General features: G+C 45.8%; 2 protein-coding genes across 2 annotated transcripts; both read left to right on the forward strand.

The window, feature by feature from the left end:
• Positions 1-313: 313 nt before the first annotated feature.
• Positions 314-13,587, forward strand: mov10l1 (Mov10 like RNA helicase 1; the record flags this gene model as incomplete). Its single annotated transcript, XM_079742786.1, has 19 exons — positions 314-654; positions 3,511-3,708; positions 4,111-4,225; positions 4,662-4,839; positions 5,237-5,307; positions 5,393-5,484; positions 5,909-5,964; positions 6,321-6,403; positions 7,678-7,753; positions 8,040-8,221; positions 8,669-8,815; positions 9,474-9,595; positions 10,128-10,227; positions 10,582-10,728; positions 11,090-11,263; positions 11,661-11,810; positions 12,444-12,551; positions 13,034-13,174; positions 13,483-13,587. The coding sequence occupies 19 exons, from the start codon at positions 314-316 to the stop codon at positions 13,585-13,587; spliced, it is 2,586 nt and encodes an 861-aa protein (XP_079598912.1).
• Positions 13,588-17,482: 3,895 nt separating this feature from the next.
• Positions 17,483-18,786, forward strand: szl (sizzled; the record flags this gene model as incomplete). The annotated part of the gene is made up of 4 exons (XM_079742787.1): positions 17,483-17,772; positions 17,926-18,092; positions 18,254-18,346; positions 18,476-18,786. The coding sequence occupies 4 exons, from the start codon at positions 17,483-17,485 to the stop codon at positions 18,784-18,786; spliced, it is 861 nt and encodes a 286-aa protein (XP_079598913.1).
• Positions 18,787-19,968: the final 1,182 nt, after the last annotated feature.

The raw sequence follows: 19,968 nt of genomic DNA on the forward strand, positions 1-19,968 counted from the left end.
CCAGAGGCTGCACTCATAGAATAGACGCCATGTGTAGAACATGTGCTCTCTAATTAATCCAATTTGTGCTATTGATCATATCCACAACAATAGCAACAACCCATCATTTGCAATGAACGCACATAGTGCATGCAAAACTTGCAGTTGAACAGCCATTGTAATACTCCCATTGTTATTCTTAAATACAATTAAAAAAAAAAAAAAAAAATGCTGTATGGAACACTATTGTGGTAATATTTTTCACTGAATCATATCTCCAATGGCCAGTACTTTTATTTTATTGATTTATTTTTTAATCCTCTACTACAGGAACATGGGTTCAGAAACCCAAAGGCTGAAGAGCCGCAAGTTGGCGGGCTGGGATCCAACCCAGCAGTTCTCCCTGGTCTCTGACCCTTGTTCCCCCAACGGGAAGGCTCCCAGCAGGCCTACGGCCGGGCAGACGTCCGGCCCCGCGGCCGAGCCCGCCACGGATCACGTAGAACCTCAAGGGAAAGGAGGCGACGACAAAGAGCTGGGCCAAGGGGGCGGAGAAACTGGCCTGGAGGCTAGTGGGAAGGCTGGGCAGGGCTCTGTGTCTGAAGAGAAGCAGGAAAAGGAGGTGGATATTGCTCCGGGAAAGAGGCTGTCTGTCGTCATCAGCTGTACCGCTAAGTAGGTCGTTCCCTTAATTGTTTGTCGATGTATAAACGCAGGCAGTGCAATCGGAACATTTTCCGGCCTGAAAAATAATAAATGCATTGTGTGTGCTGACATAATATTGGCATAGTTTAGTATCAAACCATCCCTGTATTGATTTTTATTTCGTCGATAGAGGATTAAGTTGTAGCTACAGTTATTGGTATTTACTGTCGTCTGATGTTTTCCCCCCAGTGGGTGGAGCCATATACATTCATATATATATATATATATATATATATATATATATATATATATATATATATATATATATATATTAGGGCTGTCAAAAGATTAAAAAATTTAATCACAGGGTAGCTGTGGATTAATCATGATTAATTACCATTCGTAAATATGCCCGGAATTCCTCAATTTCTCTGTATATTGTTGTAGGAACGGAAAGATAAATAACAGAAGGCAGATATATAGGCATTTAGCATGTTCTTTTATTCATGAAAAAATCCAGATGATGGTGTTATTAATAATAAAATAAAAATAAAATCTAACTTAAACATACCACACCATATTTAAATTTGTGTTTTGTGTCAGTCTCTTTGCAATGCCTATGAGCATATAACATTTTTTTTTTTAAAAACAAACTTAAAGATAACCGTCATTCCAAACGGTATGGGCATCTTAGCGACTGCTCTTTTTTTTATTTTTTTTAGAGGAGTTTAGAATGGTTAAACATTGGTTGAACATTTTCCCTTTTTTAAATTAACAAACTACCACACCATCATAAAATGTGGCTCTCTTGGCTATTCTTCTTTTAGCCAGTTGCTGAGACAAACTAACTGGTTGACATTTTCTTAAAGTAAGGCAGACCGTTTCTTTTGCACGAGCCAGCAGGGCCAGCTTGTCATGGGCTCCTGAATGAGCAGACCACCACTGCAAGGGACAGTCCTCCATACTAATGCTGGGCTCTGCCCTGTACCTGTGTATGTCTCTGCCAGGCTGCACCTCCTCATCAGAATCTGAATCTGAGCACATTTGTAGGAGCAGGCTCATTTTCTTCTTGGGTGGCCCATCTTCAGAAGTCTGTGGAGACCTTCTTGGTGATTGTTCATGCAGCATGCCTCCCAGTGTGGTCCACACCTCTTCTCTTTCACTCTTGGGCAGGGTCTTCAAGTCTTTAAAGCGTGGATCCAGGGCCGTAGCAAGCTTGAGCCATGCGTTGTTGGTCTTTTCTTGGCGGGAGGCTAGGTTTTCTTTGAATGCTGTCTTAAATCTCACCACATATGCAGGGTCCTCATCAGAGAGCTCCATTACATGACGCAAGTGGCAGAGGGGTGGCAGTACAACAGAGCAGGATACATAGGCATCCTCACGCAGGATCTCAGTTACATACCTGCAGTTGAATAAAACACACACACACACACACACGAGAGACACATCATTAAGTTATTACAACATAAGTTGGTAGTTTACAAAAAGGTAACATATCATTTCAATTTAATCAATTACATTTTATTTCAACCTATAGGCCTATTAATAATTAATACGTGGATTACTTACCGACAGGGCTCTAGAAGAGTCTCAAGTCTTTGCAGCTTGTGCCATTCTGGTGGTGTCAGCATAAAGAGTTTGTGCTGCTGTTGGTCCAGGGTGGCTTTTATTGCTGCTTGATTGCGGTTCAGACGCTTGACCATATCCACCATTGAATTCCAACGTGTTGGAACGTCCTGGACCAGCGGCTCCTGCTGCTGTCCAAGGGCAGCTTGTTGTGCTTGAAGCTCTGCGGTGTTTGCCAGACTGTGTTTGAAGGGGCCCACAATTTTGCGAGACATGGACAATGCATGCACAAATCCGCTGTCAGAGAGGCTCACCATGATGCTTCTCTGTAGGATGTGAGCTATGCAAGGCATGTGCTCAAATGGCAAAAGTCTAGCCGCAGCTATCATATTGCGTGCGCTGTCGGTCCCTATAGTTGTGACTTTTCCTTCTATTTCCCACTTGCGTGCTACTGTAATGAATTATGCACATTCTTCTGCAAAGTGACGCTCTTCTGTTTTCATTGTAGTTAGCGCAAACGACTTCAGTTCCCATGTTTTAGTGATATGATGTGCATTTACACCCAGGTAATTGTTGTTACTCACAGAGGTCCAGTGGTCTCCTGTCAGGGCGGCATAGTCAGCTACAGCCAAATTCTCTACTTTCTTTTTCTTTTCCGTTTTGTAGAGGTCGTGGATTTTAGTCATTACTGTGCCTCTTGACGGTGGCTTGTAGAATGCGTCGCGTGAAGCAACTTCCTCGAGGCCCTTGTCCTCAACAATATTAATCGGCCGACAGTCTTTTGCAATCCATTTGTCAAATTTTTTGGTCAAGTTCTCCGAAATAGAATTACTTAATGCATGGCCTTCGGTGAGCGTTGTCTGAAGCAAGGCCCCTGGGCTTGCCCCAAAACTTGAAGCGCCAACAAACGCATGCTTAGCTCTGATATGGTACTTGTGTGCAAATCACTGCTTGTTTATTAAGTGTTCCGTCTTTGTTTTTTTCTATACTCAAACTTTCCATCCAGAGGGCCAACAGCTTCTTTTGGTTCTGTATGCATCTTGTGTCTCAGCCAAAACTCTAGAGCGGCGACTAGCGGCGACTAGTGCAGAGCGGTTGCTCGAATTCGCTGTGTGAAATATTGGGCGGGTCATTTTGCTCATGCGTTAATGCGTTAAAAAAATTAACACGTTAATTCCACAAATTAATCACCCTGCGTTGACGCGTTAATTTTGACAGCCCTAATATATATATATATAAAGTTCATTGCTGCAGTACAAAAGTGACCTAGTGCAGGTGGATGTTCATGTCCCGCTCCACCTCCCGGTTGGTTTGACCCAGGAACATGGGCGGCTGCTCCGAGCTGCTCCTGCTGCACTTCTCCTCCTTCACCATCGGGAGGCGCCTGGACGTCGTGGTGAGACACCTGGAGGAGCAGCTCCTGCAGCCCACCTCGCCCTTCACCTCCAGCAACGTCCGCCTGGCCCCCGACCCGCCCTCTCGCGTCGTCACGGTTATGGCACCTTACGTCCCCTCAAGGTACGGGGACGTCACAAGCACTCGCTTAGCGGCGGACGCTTTTATCCAGAGTGACTTGCAAGTGCGCATGAAAACAATCGTGCATTGAAACTTGAGCTACGATTCTTAAGTTCACTTAGTGCTTAATAGTGACCTTACAGATGAAGGAACATTTAAACAAAACCCTGAATATGAAGTGACTTGTGTGCTGTCGTGCACACCGGCTGTGTGTGCAATAGACACTGGCCTCCTTTGTAGTGTCATTCAAGATTTCTCTTTAGCCAATTTCCTTGACAGAAGAAAAAGGGAAACAAAATCCCATCCTTATGCCTGTGAGTGAGTGAGTGAGTGAGTCAATGAGTTATTCATGCTGCGTTCTCTGGCTTGTGTCTGAGGAGCTCTGTGTCTGTGGTCTCCTCTCAGGCTCACGAAGCGGCAGCTGCCCAACTTCCTGGGTAGCTACCCGGTGCCCCAGGCTGTGAAGGAGTGCGTGGAGGCCCAGAGAGACGTGCTGGTGGTGCAGCCCTGTCTGGGAGAGGTGAGGCTGGGGTGGGGGTACAGGGGAATGGGGGCGAGGCCCAGAGAAACGTGCTGGTGGTGCAGGCCTGTCTGGGAGAGGTGAGGCTGGGGTGGAGATCTATTCCCGATTCAAAATGGTCGATTAGGTACATGGGGATTTCTGTATCTTCGCCAGTCGACTGTAATAGGAAAGGCGCTGTGGTAAATCGTGGCATGAAAGTCAATTGTGTACAAGATTATGTGTTTTTATTTTTGAAAAGTAATGATTGTATCAACTTGTAATAATGTAAAGGCACTAAGACAAAATGTCATTAGGCTTTCCTTTTCAGAAGTTGCGAGTCGACTCAAAATCATAGAAGTTAAGAATGTTAAGGTTTTGTTAACGTGAGTTGATTCGTTTCCTCCCCCCCCGACCCCGTCCCCAATCCTGACCGTACCCCCCCACTGGTCCCCAGGTGCTGACCGCCTCCAACATGCGCGCCCGCTTCGACATGCTGCTGTGGCTGGAGGAGCTGCAGGCGAAGGGCGAGCTGAAGGAGTTCTCCATCAGCGCGGCCGTGCTCCGCAGGGGGGCCCAGTACCTCCACCTGGACATCCCGGGCCTGGCCGAGGGCCGGCCCAACCTGTTTATAGGTGAGGCGGAGAGGCGTAGAATCAGACACGTGTGCACGGTAGGGACAGGGGAAAAAAATAGGGATTCACATAATCTAATCTTCTATGATTCAGAATTTATTCACTTGTTTTTGTTTTTTTACTTTGTTTTATAGATCTCCTTGTTCTTGGTGGTACAGCCATACCGCCTTTATCTTTTTGTTCACAAAACTCTTTTCAAATATAAAAACAACATAATGGTTTGCCTTTCTTGGGTGGACTGGAGTAGAGTCTGAAATTAACACCTATCTACTGAATGGAGACTCTAATTGCGACCAAGATTCTAATACAAATCTTGAGATGCCAGAGATTCAAACCCCAACTGCATGCATGTTTATAGTTTCTAAAACTCTAAACTTATTTACGTCCTGCTTCACAGGGGACAGGATTGCGCTGAAGGAGCCCCAGTGTAACGGAGTGACGACGGAGTACATCGCCTTCGTCAACGAGGTCGAGGCCGTGTTCTCGACATGCAAGGTTTCCTCTTCATGGAGGTGGATCTCTGAGAGTGATGTTTCAACATGTCGGCCCGTAGATCCACGAGGACGAGGTGAGCTTGAGGGTGAACGCCGACCTGTGGCAGCGCTATCAGGGACAGCCGCTGGACGTTGAGTTCACCTATAACAGGTAAGGAAGGGGGGTCTGGTGGTCAAGGGTGTTGACCAACTGATTCCTGAGTTTGATCGCCAATGTCTTCTCTGCCTACCTGTAGGCAATGTTGAGTAAGATCTCAGCCCAGTCTCCTCCCTACCGACTTGAGTCGGAATTCAATGCAAGTGAACATAGAGCTAAACGGTGTTGTTCAATTATAAACGAACAGCGATGATAATAACGATCATGGGAAGACGATTTTGCAAAGTCGCGTCTGATTCGTCAGGCCAGACGCATCGTCGATCATTGAATCATAAAAACATAAAAACTTTAGCCACTAAACGATCCTGGCTACTGTCCTTTGTTATAAAAAGGGTCAATCCTTGATTGGATTCCCTCGTTTGTTGTTTTTGTTTTTATTTTTTCCTTACTGAATAAAATGATCTGACTTCATTTCCAGGTTGACCATGAGAAGGTGCCACCATGCCCTGGAGCAGGCCAAGCACTTTGGAAGGGGTAGGTGACGTTCTTCCTGGAATGTGTGGCCATACCGCCTACGGTTTCCACATTAATATATAATATTAATATTCCACATTACTAAATGCTTAAAGTCGCGAAGTGTGAGTTTGTGCCCCTCCGTTAGTTGGTGGGAGACCTGGTTGAAGACGGAATAAAAAAATAAAAAAATTCAGAGTATGTAACACAACAGGCTACTCAATGGATGTCAACCTGCAGAATGGATTGCGTCATCGATCTTTCGATCATTCGATCATTTAGTGTGTCTTTATATGGAACACGCGTATTCCTTTATATACCACTCATTGTGTTGTAGCACACCCACTCTGCATGTTGTTCCTGACCCCCCCCCCCAGTACTGTTTCCCACGGAGATCATCCTCCAGGCACGCCAGTGGACCGGCAAGTGGCTAGAGGAGCCCGCCAAGGAGGAGAGAGAGGTGAAGGGCCCCTTGTAGCATGTAGTCAATAGCCAGGTGTTTGTTACCAAGGCCTTCACCAATGTGGAAACAGACTTTGCAGTGTTTCCCATACAGAGACCAATGTGTGACGCAGCGCCACAAATTGATTCCACTTCGTTTTTTTCTTTTCTTTTTTGCTATTTTTAAATATAAATATCGTTCCGTTCATTCATCTCCTCGTAGCACTCTTTCTCTCTGACATTCTCGTTCACACACGCATGCGCACACAGACAAGCGCGCATGCCAGTGGTGCGCGGGTACAGTTATAAACAGCTGATTCGCCCGCTCCTCCTCTCAACGCACCTATCAAAGGAAAACCCGAAGCAGCGGGATATATGGCACAGAGAAGACGGTCGGCGACAGTTTTACCGAAGTTTAGTATGATAGACCGTGCTCAGAAACACCTGCCCAAAATTATTGTTAACTCAGAAAAGATGTCAGCCCTTATGAACTCAACGTTACTGGTATTGAACATGCCTGAGTCAGCATAGATAACGTTGGTAACGCAGCAAACGATGCGATTTAATATGAAATGCGGTTATAGTTGAGATAGGCTACGCTATTAGACTGGGCACCCCAAGCCTGTTCTGCCGGCGATTTGAATTCGTTCTGCAGCAGGGGCTGGAGAGGAGCAATACATTTCTTTCTGTTTCCGATGTGCATTTACTGTAGCCAATCACGAAGCTGCCTTCCCCCGCTGGCACGCTATTGGCTGGTTTAACACAATGAAGACAGGGAAGCAACTGTTGCCATCGAAGCGATCGTTGGTCTGATTGGTTGAAGGACTATTATTATTTTAATTATTATATTTATAATATTACATTATACTATTGATTTTGTTTTACCAAAATTGCTTTCGGTCTGTGGGAAACACTGCTTTGCTCCGCTTTGTGTTGCGATTCAATACTAAAACAACATTTTTCATCCACTAAGTTAGCTCTTTGTGAAATGCTTTTCCACATTGATTAATCTGAAAACAATGGTCTTGCTGTGTGGCCAGGCAAAAAAAAAAGAGTGTTGAATTGTTATGTGATGCAGTCATCTTCCACCCAGTTAATGTGGTCTGCACATGTCGTGAAAAGAGCATGTATGCGTTTCCCTGCTTCAATGTGGAAGCAAAGTGTTTAGTAAACGGTGGAAACTAATGGCTGGAAAGCCTTTGACAGGAAAGCAGTGTTGTTACATTTGAACAGTGCGTCATGGCCACAGCCTATCAGTGTTGCTGACCTGTAGTGACTGTGATTGGCCACTAGGTGAAGATGGCGGAACACCATGACATGGTGTCCGGTGTCTCTGTGGACATGAAGTCCAAGGCCACTCAAACCAAAGGTATTTGGGCTGCTCATTTTTTTTTATATCCTATTTCAAAATAATAATAATAATAATAATCAATAAAATTTGTACAGTCGACAAAGATTACCCTTGCCTCGTCGCAATAATCGGTGTCAAGAACGATGCTGTGTTGTACCGCATAATTGATCGCTAAAAGACATGTCTTCAAACACACATCTCACTACACCACGCACACTTCATCCCACTACACACACCCCGCTCGAGCTCGGTGTGTCACATGACCTGCGCGTCACACACGTCGCCTCTCTTGTTCCGCTCCGAGGGGCGGGGCTGCCGGGCAAAGCCGTGCCCACCGAGGGCAGCTTCTTCAACCCCCAGCTGAACACCTCGCAGAGGGAGGCCGTGAGGAGGGTCCTGGCCGGGGAGTGCCGGCCCACCCCATACGTTCTGTTCGGACCCCCAGGGACGGGCAAGACCATCACCCTCATAGAGGCCATACTGCAGGTGCTGTTCACGTGTTTCATGTTGTAGCTGCGTTGTAGTGATTTAGCAGAAATATTGTGATTTCTACCATCGAGGATGAGAACCGTCTCTAAATAACTACTGGAGAGTGCCGTCTAGTACTATATTGGAACGTATAATACTAGGTGCTTGGGTACTGTTTAGCATTGTATAGTTAGTATTGTCCCTTTATGTAGGAAATCACTGTTTTGAGTGTGGCATTGATTGTTGATCACTATCGATAAAAAAATATCAAATGTGTTAAATATATAGGATTACAGTTATATAAAAAGTACTGTATACTTTCCCGCGTTATATTTCTCATTTATAAGTTTATTTGAGATCCATGTAATTTTTCGTTTTTATATTAGAGTAGATTCCTTTTGTTATCGTCACCAACTGCCCGGTCTGACTGTGGTTCCTGTGTCTGCTGTGTTTCCCGTCTCCAAGGTGTACCACTTTCTTCCCAGTAGCCGCGTGCTGGTGTGCACCCCCTCCAACAGTGCCGCGGACCTCGTCTGCATCCGCCTGCACCACAGTGGCTTCCTACATGTGGCCAGTTTGGCACGCATCAACCCCTCCTGCAGGCAAGAAGAGGTATAACATGAGAATTAGGTTTTAAAACCAAGTGGATTTTCTGTTGTTCTTCATCCTAAAGTGTGTGTGTGGATAAAGCCGAGGTACACAAGGAAAGGATAACTATTGAGTTATAAGGAAGGTAGATTACTGTTAGGGACGATTTGACACGTGTTCTGTATTTGTGATTCATGTCGTTTAGAGCAGGTGGTGGTTATGCAATTTGCTCAAGGCAGACTACAGGCATTGGGTTGGAACCCAGAACCTTTAGGCTAGGCGTCGAACACCCTAATCAATATCCACTGCCATGATATTTAAAACATCCTTCTGTAATCCTTAAATTCATCTTTCTGAACCATACTTACATACTTACCATTTCAGAACTCGACCACTTCGGCCTGATTGGCCCTTTTTGTTCGTAGTTCTTTGTTGTACATTAGTCAATGGATTATATGACATGTAAAAAGGTTATATAAACCGTTACTATAATTCTTCTTACCTGAAAGATGGCTCCAAAGTAAATTAACTCTTCGCATAAAAAAGTTCACTAAAGCAATCATATTGACGTATTTAAGGTGGCCGTTACGTTGTGGTGGGTGCCCCTCACACTTTTCCTGATTCTCCCGATTGAAAGAAAAAAGGTCCATTGAACTCTGCGTGTCCCTCTGCTTCTTCCCAGTCCATCCCGGAGGTGCTGCGGCCATACTCCAAGGCCGGGGAGGACATCCGCCAGGCCGCCTTCCACAGGATCGTGGTCACCACCTGCTCCAGCGCCGGCATGCTCCACAACATAGGACTGAAGTAAGGAGCCTCCCTAGTGCTAGGGCTACTTGATTTTTTTTTAGGGAAAGAATCCTAATCACGATTATTTGGTCAACATTGGAATCACGATTTAATTTTTTCGTTCGGAAACGTGATGCATTTATTCAGCGTTTCTCTCCAACAGAAAATCTTAAATGAGAACTTTGAAATTTGTCCTTAAAAAAATACACACCATTTTTTTCAAACGGAAAATGTTCAAATAGAAAATAATGTACAAGTATGTATCCAGCGGAACCAATTTCCATAAAACATTTAATGAATAAAATAAATATACTTAAAAATAAAAAAAACGTTTCAATACGATTATATTAGTTTGGAGAGCGTTTGACACAAAAATTGAAATCACGATACAAATTGGATTCATTGCACAGCTTAACCTAGCGCTACGCTAACCCCTGCTCTAGGGGGGCACAGGGCTCCACAGGCCCCACTCCAGGGGCCAAGAGGGTCTTCAGGCCCTGGCCTGCGCTCGCCCCTCTGCAGTTACTCCCTGGGGTTTGTGTCTCCGCAGAGTCGGACACTTCACCCACGCCTTCCTGGACGAGGCCGGCCAGGCCACGGAGCCCGAGGCACTCATCCCACTGACGCTGGTCTCCGAGAAGGACGGACAAGTCTGCGCACACACACGCACACACGCACGCACTCGCACTCACTCAAATACATGGTCTGTCTTTTTCACTCACTCCCTCGGTCTCTTGCTCACACTATCTCATTCACTTCTCTCAGTCTCTCTCTCTCTCTTTCAAACTGTCGCTCACTCACTGCCTCTCACTCTCACTGTCTCTCTCAAACACGGTCTCGCTCTCTCATTTACAACCATCTCGCCATCATCGTCTGCGAAGCAGGAAAATAGTTTGTTTTGGTTGATTGGGTTATCGATGAGGGTGCTTAATGTAAACACATGGTCTTTGTCTCTATACTTGCGTGGATCTATAACATGTTGGACATGTCCAACCCTCATCCAGATAGTGCTGGCTGGAGACCCCTGCCAGCTGGGGCCTTTGGTGAAGTCCAAGCTGGCCAGGGCGTTCGCCCTGGGGACGTCCATGCTGGAGCGGCTGATGGCCAACCCGCTCTACAGCAGGGCAGAGAGGGGCTACAACCCCTTCATGGTGGGTGCAAAGAAGAACGTGTTTTAGGAAGGTGTTTATTCATGAATGACGTCCATTTTAAAATCGTCAAACAACCATCACTTACTAAAAAAGAAGCACTAAATGATCGAATTGAACAAATGACACATAACTCAAAGTGGAAGAGCAGGTTGACTGGTAACCGGAAGGTTCAATCCTTGAGCTGGCTGTCGCCTTGCATGGTTGACTCCACCGTCAATGTGTGAATGTGTGTATGAACCGTTGCGAGTCGCTTTGCTTCAAATGTAATGTAAATGCAATCTGCATGCTTCTCCAGTTCAGACGATAACAACATCAATCATCCCATGTACGAGTAAATGTGTTAAATATTTGACGGCCTCAGGTGACGAAGCTGATGTACAACTACCGCTCCCACGAGGCTTTGCTGAGGCTCCCGTCTAAGCTCTTCTACCACGGAGAGCTGTGCGTGCGGGCCCCCAGGTCGGTGGTCAACTCCCTCTGCGACTGGAAGCGCCTCCCCACGAAGGGCTTCCCGCTTCTGTTCCACGGAATCAGGGTGAGGGCTCTGGAGCCGGACAGACAGGGAACCCCTGTTCTGTACGGGACTGCTGGCCCGGCGTTAAAGGGCTAGTGAACCCCAAAACTGTTTCTTATTTTTTATTGACATTTATATACCTTATTGGATTGTCATCATAATAGTCTATGCCATTTTATCACAGTTGCTCAAATAAGACCTGATTTTTATTTATTTATTTATTTTATTTTTTTTGAAAACCATGGAGACTGGCAAAAACCAGTGTTTGCCAGTCTCCCCAAAACACAGGTAGTATACACTTTAAATCTCATAGTGTTTGAATTCCAGCTGTTACAGTTGGTCCACTTGCACTTTAATGCAGCTCTGTTATGCTAGGCCCTCCGGGCGAACTAAAGATCCACCGATGTCTCTGCCCAAGGGAAAGGAGATGCGGGAGCGGGCAAACCCGTCGTGGTTCAACCCAGGGGAGGCGGTGCAGGCCATGCTTTACTGCTGCCAGCTGGCCAAGAGGCTGTACAACCCCATCAGCCCTGCCGACATAGGCATCATCGCCCCCTACAGGAAACAAGTGAGAAGACAGTCTTTTAATTATTGTTATCAGTACAGAGAGCCAATTTTGATCCTGTCCGCATCATGCCCTGAAAATGTAAGACACTGAGTCAAACGTCAAACGCCTTTGATCAGACACTAGAGGTCACTGTTTCCAAATTCCTCCACTTGGGAGTGCCAGGTTTTGATGGACACACAGCTTTAGTTTGGACAGAAGGCCAAAACGGATTTGTTTTAAGCTGTGTCTGCTTTCGTGTGGGCATGGCCTTAATGGAAGGCTATTTAAAAGAAGAGCGGACCTCATTAGCTCATGACTCTCTCTGCTCTGCCTTTCTCTGGACTCTTAATTACCGTAACATGGTTATTGCTGGAGCTTTATTATCATTCTTTAGTTTTTATTAATATTTTTTGTTTTTATTTGCATCAAAATTATATTTAAATGGAACACTTTGACATTCTGAGGGGAATAAGGGAACACTTATTTTTATGCCACTTGAACTTCAATCCACTTAATTTTAAACTAGCGAACCCAAGACTAATATTTAAAAGTAGAAGTTGGAGTAGATGAGTTGCTGTTATTTTCTTATTTAACTTTATATCATTGGTCTAAAATTGTAATCAGCCATCTCTTCCCTGCGCCCCCCTCCGCCAGTCGGAGAAGATCCGTACCCTGATGGGCCGGGTGGGTCTGTTGGACATCAAGGTGGGCTCTGTGGAGGAGTTCCAGGGTCAGGAGTTCCTGGTCATCATTCTGTCCACGGTGAGACTCTGCTTAGGGCCGACCCAGCACTAGAACAGTCACTCTCCATCCTACTCTACGGCTCAGGAAAGGGTCATCTACGTAGTCCAGTAAAAACCAAAGAAAATGATGCTATCTGGGGAAAAATAGAAAATAGCATGAAGGTATAAAACATCTAGGTGTGACGGGCATATGGTGTGCTGATAGAAAATCACCTGGTGTGCTGATTTTACAACTAGACCAGCATACCAAGAAACAACATGGAACCTACGCGGGTTTTAAATATTTTGGCAACACAACAATTATCTTTACTTCAATTTCAACACGGCACTGTCATTCCATACATAACATGAAGTAAATGTATGCAAGGAAAACTTTTTTTTTTTTATCCAATTAGCAGCAGTCATCCATGGGGCCCCAGTTGCGACATCAAAACATAAAAAGAGTAAAGCGCCCGCCGCCACTGGTCTTTACTTATTCCTCGTACATTCATTATAATGTAGGTGCGCTCAAACGAGTCTATGCTGGGGGAAGACCTCCAGAACAATCTGGGCTTCCTGGCCAACCCCAAACGCTTCAATGTGGCCATCACACGGCCCAAAGCCCTGCTCATAATCATCGGGAACCCCCACACTCTGGTTAAGGTAAGCGCAGTCTGTCATCCCGTATGCACATTTCCGTTTTTAAATAAATGTTATCCTGTATTATATTTAATTCTGAGGTGGAAATGGCAATGTATACACAACAATGATAGTTTAGTGTCGAGGGGCTTTGAACCCCGTAGTTTCAACCTTCTGGGTTTGAACCCCAGTGTCTGCAGGTCTACCCGTCTTGGCTTCCTTGATTGAGCCAGAGACCCTTAGTCCTGCTGATTTCAGACCTGTCAACCACCAAAACACTGAAGGGTCTTTGGATGAAAATGTGTGTGGGTGTGTATTTACTTTCCCTCCAGGACCCTTGCTTCCGCACCTTACTACAGTACTGCTTTGACAACGGGGCGTACATCGGCTGCGACCCCCCTCCCTGTCTGCGGTCCTCACCCAGGTGCTCCGGCTGATTGGCTGTCGGCTCTGCCTTGTCTGCTGTTGTTGTTGTAACAGGGTTTCCGCAGTTCCTTAAAAAGTGTAAAATCCAATAATTGAAATCGAATGCCTGTCTTAAATACAATTTTTACAGTTCCTAAATTTGAAGTTAAGATTACGTTTTCTTCAGTTTTCCTGAATATTCTGTGTGCTAACTTTTGCCAGTATGCACTTAAAGGGTATTCAAATGCTATTCATAATGATCTTTAAAAGGACTGAAGTCTTGCATTTAAGTCGTTGAACCCTGCAGAAACCATGTGTATAGATTCATGTGATTCATGATGTTGTGATCCTAAAATCTTGAATCTAGGGCAGGCACTTTGGAGATACCAGCTATAGTCAGCTAGATTAGCTAGATTCTACCTAGCCTTGTGGAAGACTGGCCATTGCCTATTTATCTACTTACCTAGGTAGGCAGACAGGTAGATGGTCAAATTGTTGGAGGGGCGTATTTCAGGCCTACGACAACCGCAGAAGCCAGATACTTAGTTTTGTTCGTCGGAGCATATCATTGATGGATTACTGTTAGGATCAAAAATATGAAAAAAAATGCTTTCCACACATATGCCATGCATGCAAATGTATTGAGGCTTCGGTTGGACTTGCAGGGTATCCATAGATCCATTCAGAAAGAGAATTACTGATCAAATCATAATTTATTTACAAGGGGTATTGGATGCGGATGATTCAGCCAAATATTTATGCTGACATGAACCCAATGAAACTAACAGGCAATCATAATTCAATCTTTTTTCTTTTTTTTTAAATTCACTAATATTTAAAGTTCAATATTTGCTTTGATTGGTCTGATGTGCATTATTTATAATGCATGAATTTATTTTGTATAAAATAAAAACATAACATTTGTTTTGTAGGACTGTGGATAAGGACGAGAAGCCAGAAGGAAACGGGCCACATGGGGAATGACCGACACCTCTTCCTCCCATTTACTTTAATCACTACATCTTTTTTTGCACTAAATAAGTGTTTTGTGATGAATGTGGACGACTTTTAAACCGATCATTATTCAACCATAACGGAATTGCAAAATAAATATATAATCTTGCTTTGAAATCACACTGAACTCATACTTGAATTTTTTGGTGTGTGTGTGTGTCCCCTCAATCAATTCTATACATACTAGTAGCTCTGAGTGAATGAGGGGAAGCCATATCAGTTCCACTGTGACTTCATGTGAGCCTGGACCTTGGAGCAGATCCACAGATGTTTTTCGTGTGTGTGTGAAGCAGAGGGCCGTGTATAGGAGCGTCTGCCCCCGGCCAGCCCCGGAGACTGGATGTCACAATTGAGGGCTGATGACAGTCTGCAGAGGGGACTGTCAGCCTTTCTGGAGCCCCAGGGGGTGGGTGGCTGGCTAGCTGGGTGGGGATAGACAGACATGGTGAAGGGACGATGTAAAAGGGGCAAATGGGATTCAAATGGAAAATGAGGATGGGGGGGGGGTAGACGGCTTTTATCTACACCCCCCCCCCCCCCCCCCAATCTACTCCCCATATATCTGAAGTCATCTACTCGGACTGGGGTACCATCTCTGATGTGGTGGTCCAGGTGCTGTATGTCTGTTAAAAGAAGCCTGTACAATACGGTTTATGTTTCTTAAGGAGCGAAATATAAAGACAGTATAGCCCCTAGCCGTATCTTTTTTTACTGAAAGTATAAAGTTGGAGGTAGTGTTTCTTGCACAGATTGTACTCACACACACATGGAGTAATAACATTATAGCTTTGTAAGCATTATCAAAGGTAAACTGGTTATTTGTCTTGTCCGGCCAGGTGTGTTTTTAGACGGTCTAGCAGCACTTACTTGTGTATTTTCTCCATATTGGTTTTTAGGATCTGGTCGTTCATACTCTCACCCGTTGGCGGTTTCTTCTAAATAAACACTAAATGCTACACTGAACCTAAACAACGCCATTTTACGAAATTAAAAGAAAGTATGAAATCCATTTTCTTCAAAGCCACCGGCTGGGGTCTGTCAAGTGGACCGGTGGCCAACGGTATGAGCCGTCACATAACCCGCCACCCCCCCACCTCTGCTGTCATTAGCCGTGCGAGTACTTCACATTAGCAAGACAAACACAGCGTCTACACAGCAGCCATTAAGGCCCACAACAGACCCCCTGCTGGTCTGACGGCAGGGGGAGCTTGTTAAACGCGGACACCCCATTGTTCTCCCAAATTGGTCTTTGACTAATTGCCCATTTAGTCCCCTCTAGCTGGCTGCCATCGTCTGCGCTGGCCAGACCAGACCAGCCCGGAGGAGCAGCCCACACTCGTCACATCAGGCTGTAAAGGCCTGCCTGGCTGGGGCCGCTGATGGGCCTGCCTGGCTGGTTGGGTGGCTGGGATAGTTTTCAGGGATGAGATAAATGGAAAGAGGGGAGAGGGGCCGGTGAGACTGGGCTTTTCCCCTGGCACGTCTCAAATCCCACACAGGGACCCTAACCAGCCACAGATAACGGATCTCCGCCTCAGGGCTAGCTCCAAACAAATGTATTGATTACACCTAACATGTGGCTATTGTTGCATCAAGGGCACGAGAGACGGTGGGCTGAGGGCTCAGTGACACACACAAGCACACGTCTGCTGAGGATCACTCGCTCTCAAACGGCTCTTACAAATTCAGTTACTTGAAAACAAAAACGGGTACTTGGTTCAATTCCACAGCATACCTTTTAGGCAAGACTTAAAACCTGTATTCACTGTGAATTGCTTTGGATTCAAAGTACCTGCTAAACCTTCTCAATATTAATGTCCCACAGTCCTGACAATCTTTAGCAAAATAATTCTGTTACTACAAAAGAAAAACGTTTAAAGGGGGAAAAGTTTACATCAATTTACATTGTTGTTCTTCTCTGGCTCATTTCCAAAGGTTAATTTTCTGTGCATGTGCAGGCTTGTAACACCACTGTATCAGACAGATTAATACCCAGAGACACCAGCGAGAGTTGGGAGCCAATTCCATGTGAATCAAGAGTTTGTGTTGCCGGCAGATCAAAGCAAGGTGGGCCAGTAAACACCGCTCTCACTTAATTAGAAACCAATCAGGGGCCTTTTGAAGCAAAATTAGCGAACGAGGGCACATGAAAGAGACCTGTGTTGTGAGGGAGCCTGCCTGTCTGTCTACACAGCCCTCAGAGACGAACCAACTCTCCCCCAGAATGATGTTTAACTCTGCGGATCACTTGGGTTGCCCACGCCTCAGTTCAGTTTTCCTTTTCTTTAACAAAAGCAACCCAAAGAAAATGTTGACAATTACCTGCTCTCAGAAAATATAAAATATGTATCTTCATTGAGCTCTTAAACAGAAATTATTTTATATATATATATATATATAAACTCAGCTGTCAGTTGGCCATTATAAACAAATGTTATGCATTATTAGATAAGTTATATATCCACGTTATCTTTTAAGTTAAAACGATGTGTAAAAACTAATCCAAAACTCCCGTGGCTGTATTTCAGTGGTCATGGGCTGTGACACACACACACACACACACACACACAGCCCTCAACCACAACCAGCCCCCCCCCCCCCGCCACATGCACACATATACACACCCATATTATACACCCCCCCCCCCCCCCACACACACACTGTCTGCAGTCCTCACAAACAGTCGTTGTCTCCATGAGCGTCATTGATAGGTACTTGATAACAGACTAACTGACTCACCGCAGGGCGGCTGGCTGGCTGGGCCGCCCCTATATAAAGCGCAGCCTGGCCTGCAGAGGAGGCGCACACACGAGCATCCACTCTCTCCTGCAAGACTTCAGCAGCACTTGGCTCCAATCCTTCAACTCACTCGGATCCTCTGCACTTTAAATCCAGAAGAACAAACGCTCCACAATGTCTTTCCTCGCCCTCTCCGTCACCATGGTTCTCCTGGCCCTGCCCTGCCCCTCGAGTGGCTTCGACCTGGGACAGTCCACCCGCTGCGTGGCCATCCCCACCCGGTTGACTCTGTGCCAGAACGTGGGCTACTCTGAGATGCGCCTGCCCAACTTCCTGGGCCACAGCAGCCTGGACGGGGAGGTTGTTCCCCGCTCCGAGGACTGGAGGTCCCTGCTGCAGACGGGATGCCACCCCCAGGCCCAGGCCTTCCTCTGCTCCCTGATCGCACCGGTCTGCCTCGACACGTAAGGACCGCTTTTCACTCTGTGTTCTGAATCAAATTAATTCATTTAAACATCTTAGGATTGCTAAAACTTCACATGGTGTTCTTAAGTGTTGATACATCCAATCGTTTCTTCTGACTTGATGCTAACCCCGTCTTTGTATTCTCTCTCTAGGTTCATCCTGCCTTGCCGTAGCCTGTGCACGGCGGTGAGGGACAGCTGCGCTCCAGTGCTGGCCTGCCAGGGCCAAGCGTGGCCCGAGGCCCTCGACTGTGACCGCTTCCCTGCTGAGGAGGACATGTGCCTGTCCCCGCACCCAAAGTTCCCCCAGTTCACCAAAGGTACGTTCCAACCTCCTCTCATTACAACAGCTTCTTCTTTAGCTCATAATTAGGATTTTTGTTCATTATAATGTAATGTTATGTTGCTTATAATCAGCTGAAATGCTTTCAATTTCAATGAAATGTGAACTCATGTTCTATTTTTTTCTTTATTATCGCAGACTTGCCTAAACCTGCCTGTCAGAACTGCCCATCGGTGGAAGAGTACCCTACAATGAAAGGGGTTCTGGACACCTTGTGCCAGCATGACTTCGGTAAGCGACTCAACGTCATATCCGGAACGTATTCCGAAAGTTGTCATCGTGGATGCATTTCCCTCGTTTGATCTGATTCGGCTGAAAACGCAAAGCTCAGTGGCTAACTTCCCTCCCTCTCTTCCCAAGCTGTGACCGCCAAGCTGCACCGCCGACGCCTGCCCAGCGCTGAGCCCGAGTTCCAGGTGGACGGCCGGGTGGAGTTCATCCGCCAGGGACCCCTCCTCCCGTACGACACCCAGCACCTCCTTCAGCAGTGGCTGCTCATCAACCTGCGCTGCGCCCACGCGCTGGTGCGGCCCGGGCGCTCCCAGCTCTACCTGATCGCGGGCACCGTGCAGGCCGACGCCACCCTGGCCATCACCCGGCTCTTCCCCTGGCACAAGAAGGACGCCAACATCGCCACGGCGACGCGCAAGTGGAAGCACCACAGGTGTTGATGGAGGAGGAGGAGGAGGAGGAGGAGGAGGAGGAGCTGAGACCTAGGCAAACTGAACCACGATATAGCACGGCTAGCTAACTGGATCAACTCCATAGCCCGTGGGAAATGTTGCCGATGAATTTGGGCGAGAAATAAGATAAAGGGAACGTTTAAGGGATGGAGGAGGGGCTAGAGTCTTTCTAGATTTCAGTTTTGGGCGCTATAGTCCACCTAAGAGCTCTAGATGTGTAGAGGGAAAGAGCTGGACTCAAGGTTCTCTGCTGCCCCCGTTGACCCACTTTGTATTTACATGGTCACAAAGTTAATACAATGCACTCGAAAAACTGTACATAATAATATTGTATATTATGTTTTTAAGAAATTATTTTCAATATAGAAAATTTTGTATTTATGAGTTTTTATTAAGTTTCAACAAGTGAAAATAAAATATTTTAAAATAATTATTTGCAATTGATGTGGTTTTCTTTTTCGTAATAATGCTGCACAGCAACAACCCAACAAACAACGAGGGGATGATTGAATGGCTAACATTTTTACCACTTTTTGTGCTAATATTAGCAATAGTAAGGGTTAAAAAGCCTTTCAAACACAGACACAAATACAAAAAAAAAATTACAGCCTAAAGGGTTCTTTATGGTTCCGCGTTCACGCAACGCAAGGGGGATCGGACCCCTTGCAGACACTCCTTGCGTCCCAATGCAAGGACCGGACGTGCGACTCCCAAAAATCGAAACCTTTCGTTGAGGCGACGCAGCAGCAAGGGCTGTGATTGGTCCGCTTACTAAAACCCGACGCAGAACCATTAACGTTCACGACTGCGTCGAAGCGCCTGCGTCGTCATGCGTTGCCGGAACGTGGGACCATAAAAAGGCCTTAACGCTGACCATCTAAAGAAATCGGGTAATCTCGCACAGCAAGACTCAAAATTCCATTTAAAAGACAAATATAGACAAATTAACTAACAGTCAAAATCTTACTCTAAGCTTTTTAAGTGCTTCGCTGCTGTAGAATCATTGAAATAAACGTCTGAAGTGAAGTCAACAACAATTTTAATTTACTTATCCCCACATACAGTACAGAGTAAGGAATAAGAGCAAAGGCTAAATACATTCAAAGCTGTGCTTCAACCTTATCCACTCAGACTCACGGCTGCATTTGCAAATGCCAACCTCTGATGTAG

This window comes from Pollachius pollachius, assembly GCF_949987615.1.
Source record: "Pollachius pollachius genome assembly, chromosome: 9".
Lineage (NCBI taxonomy): Eukaryota > Metazoa > Chordata > Actinopteri > Gadiformes > Gadidae > Pollachius > Pollachius pollachius.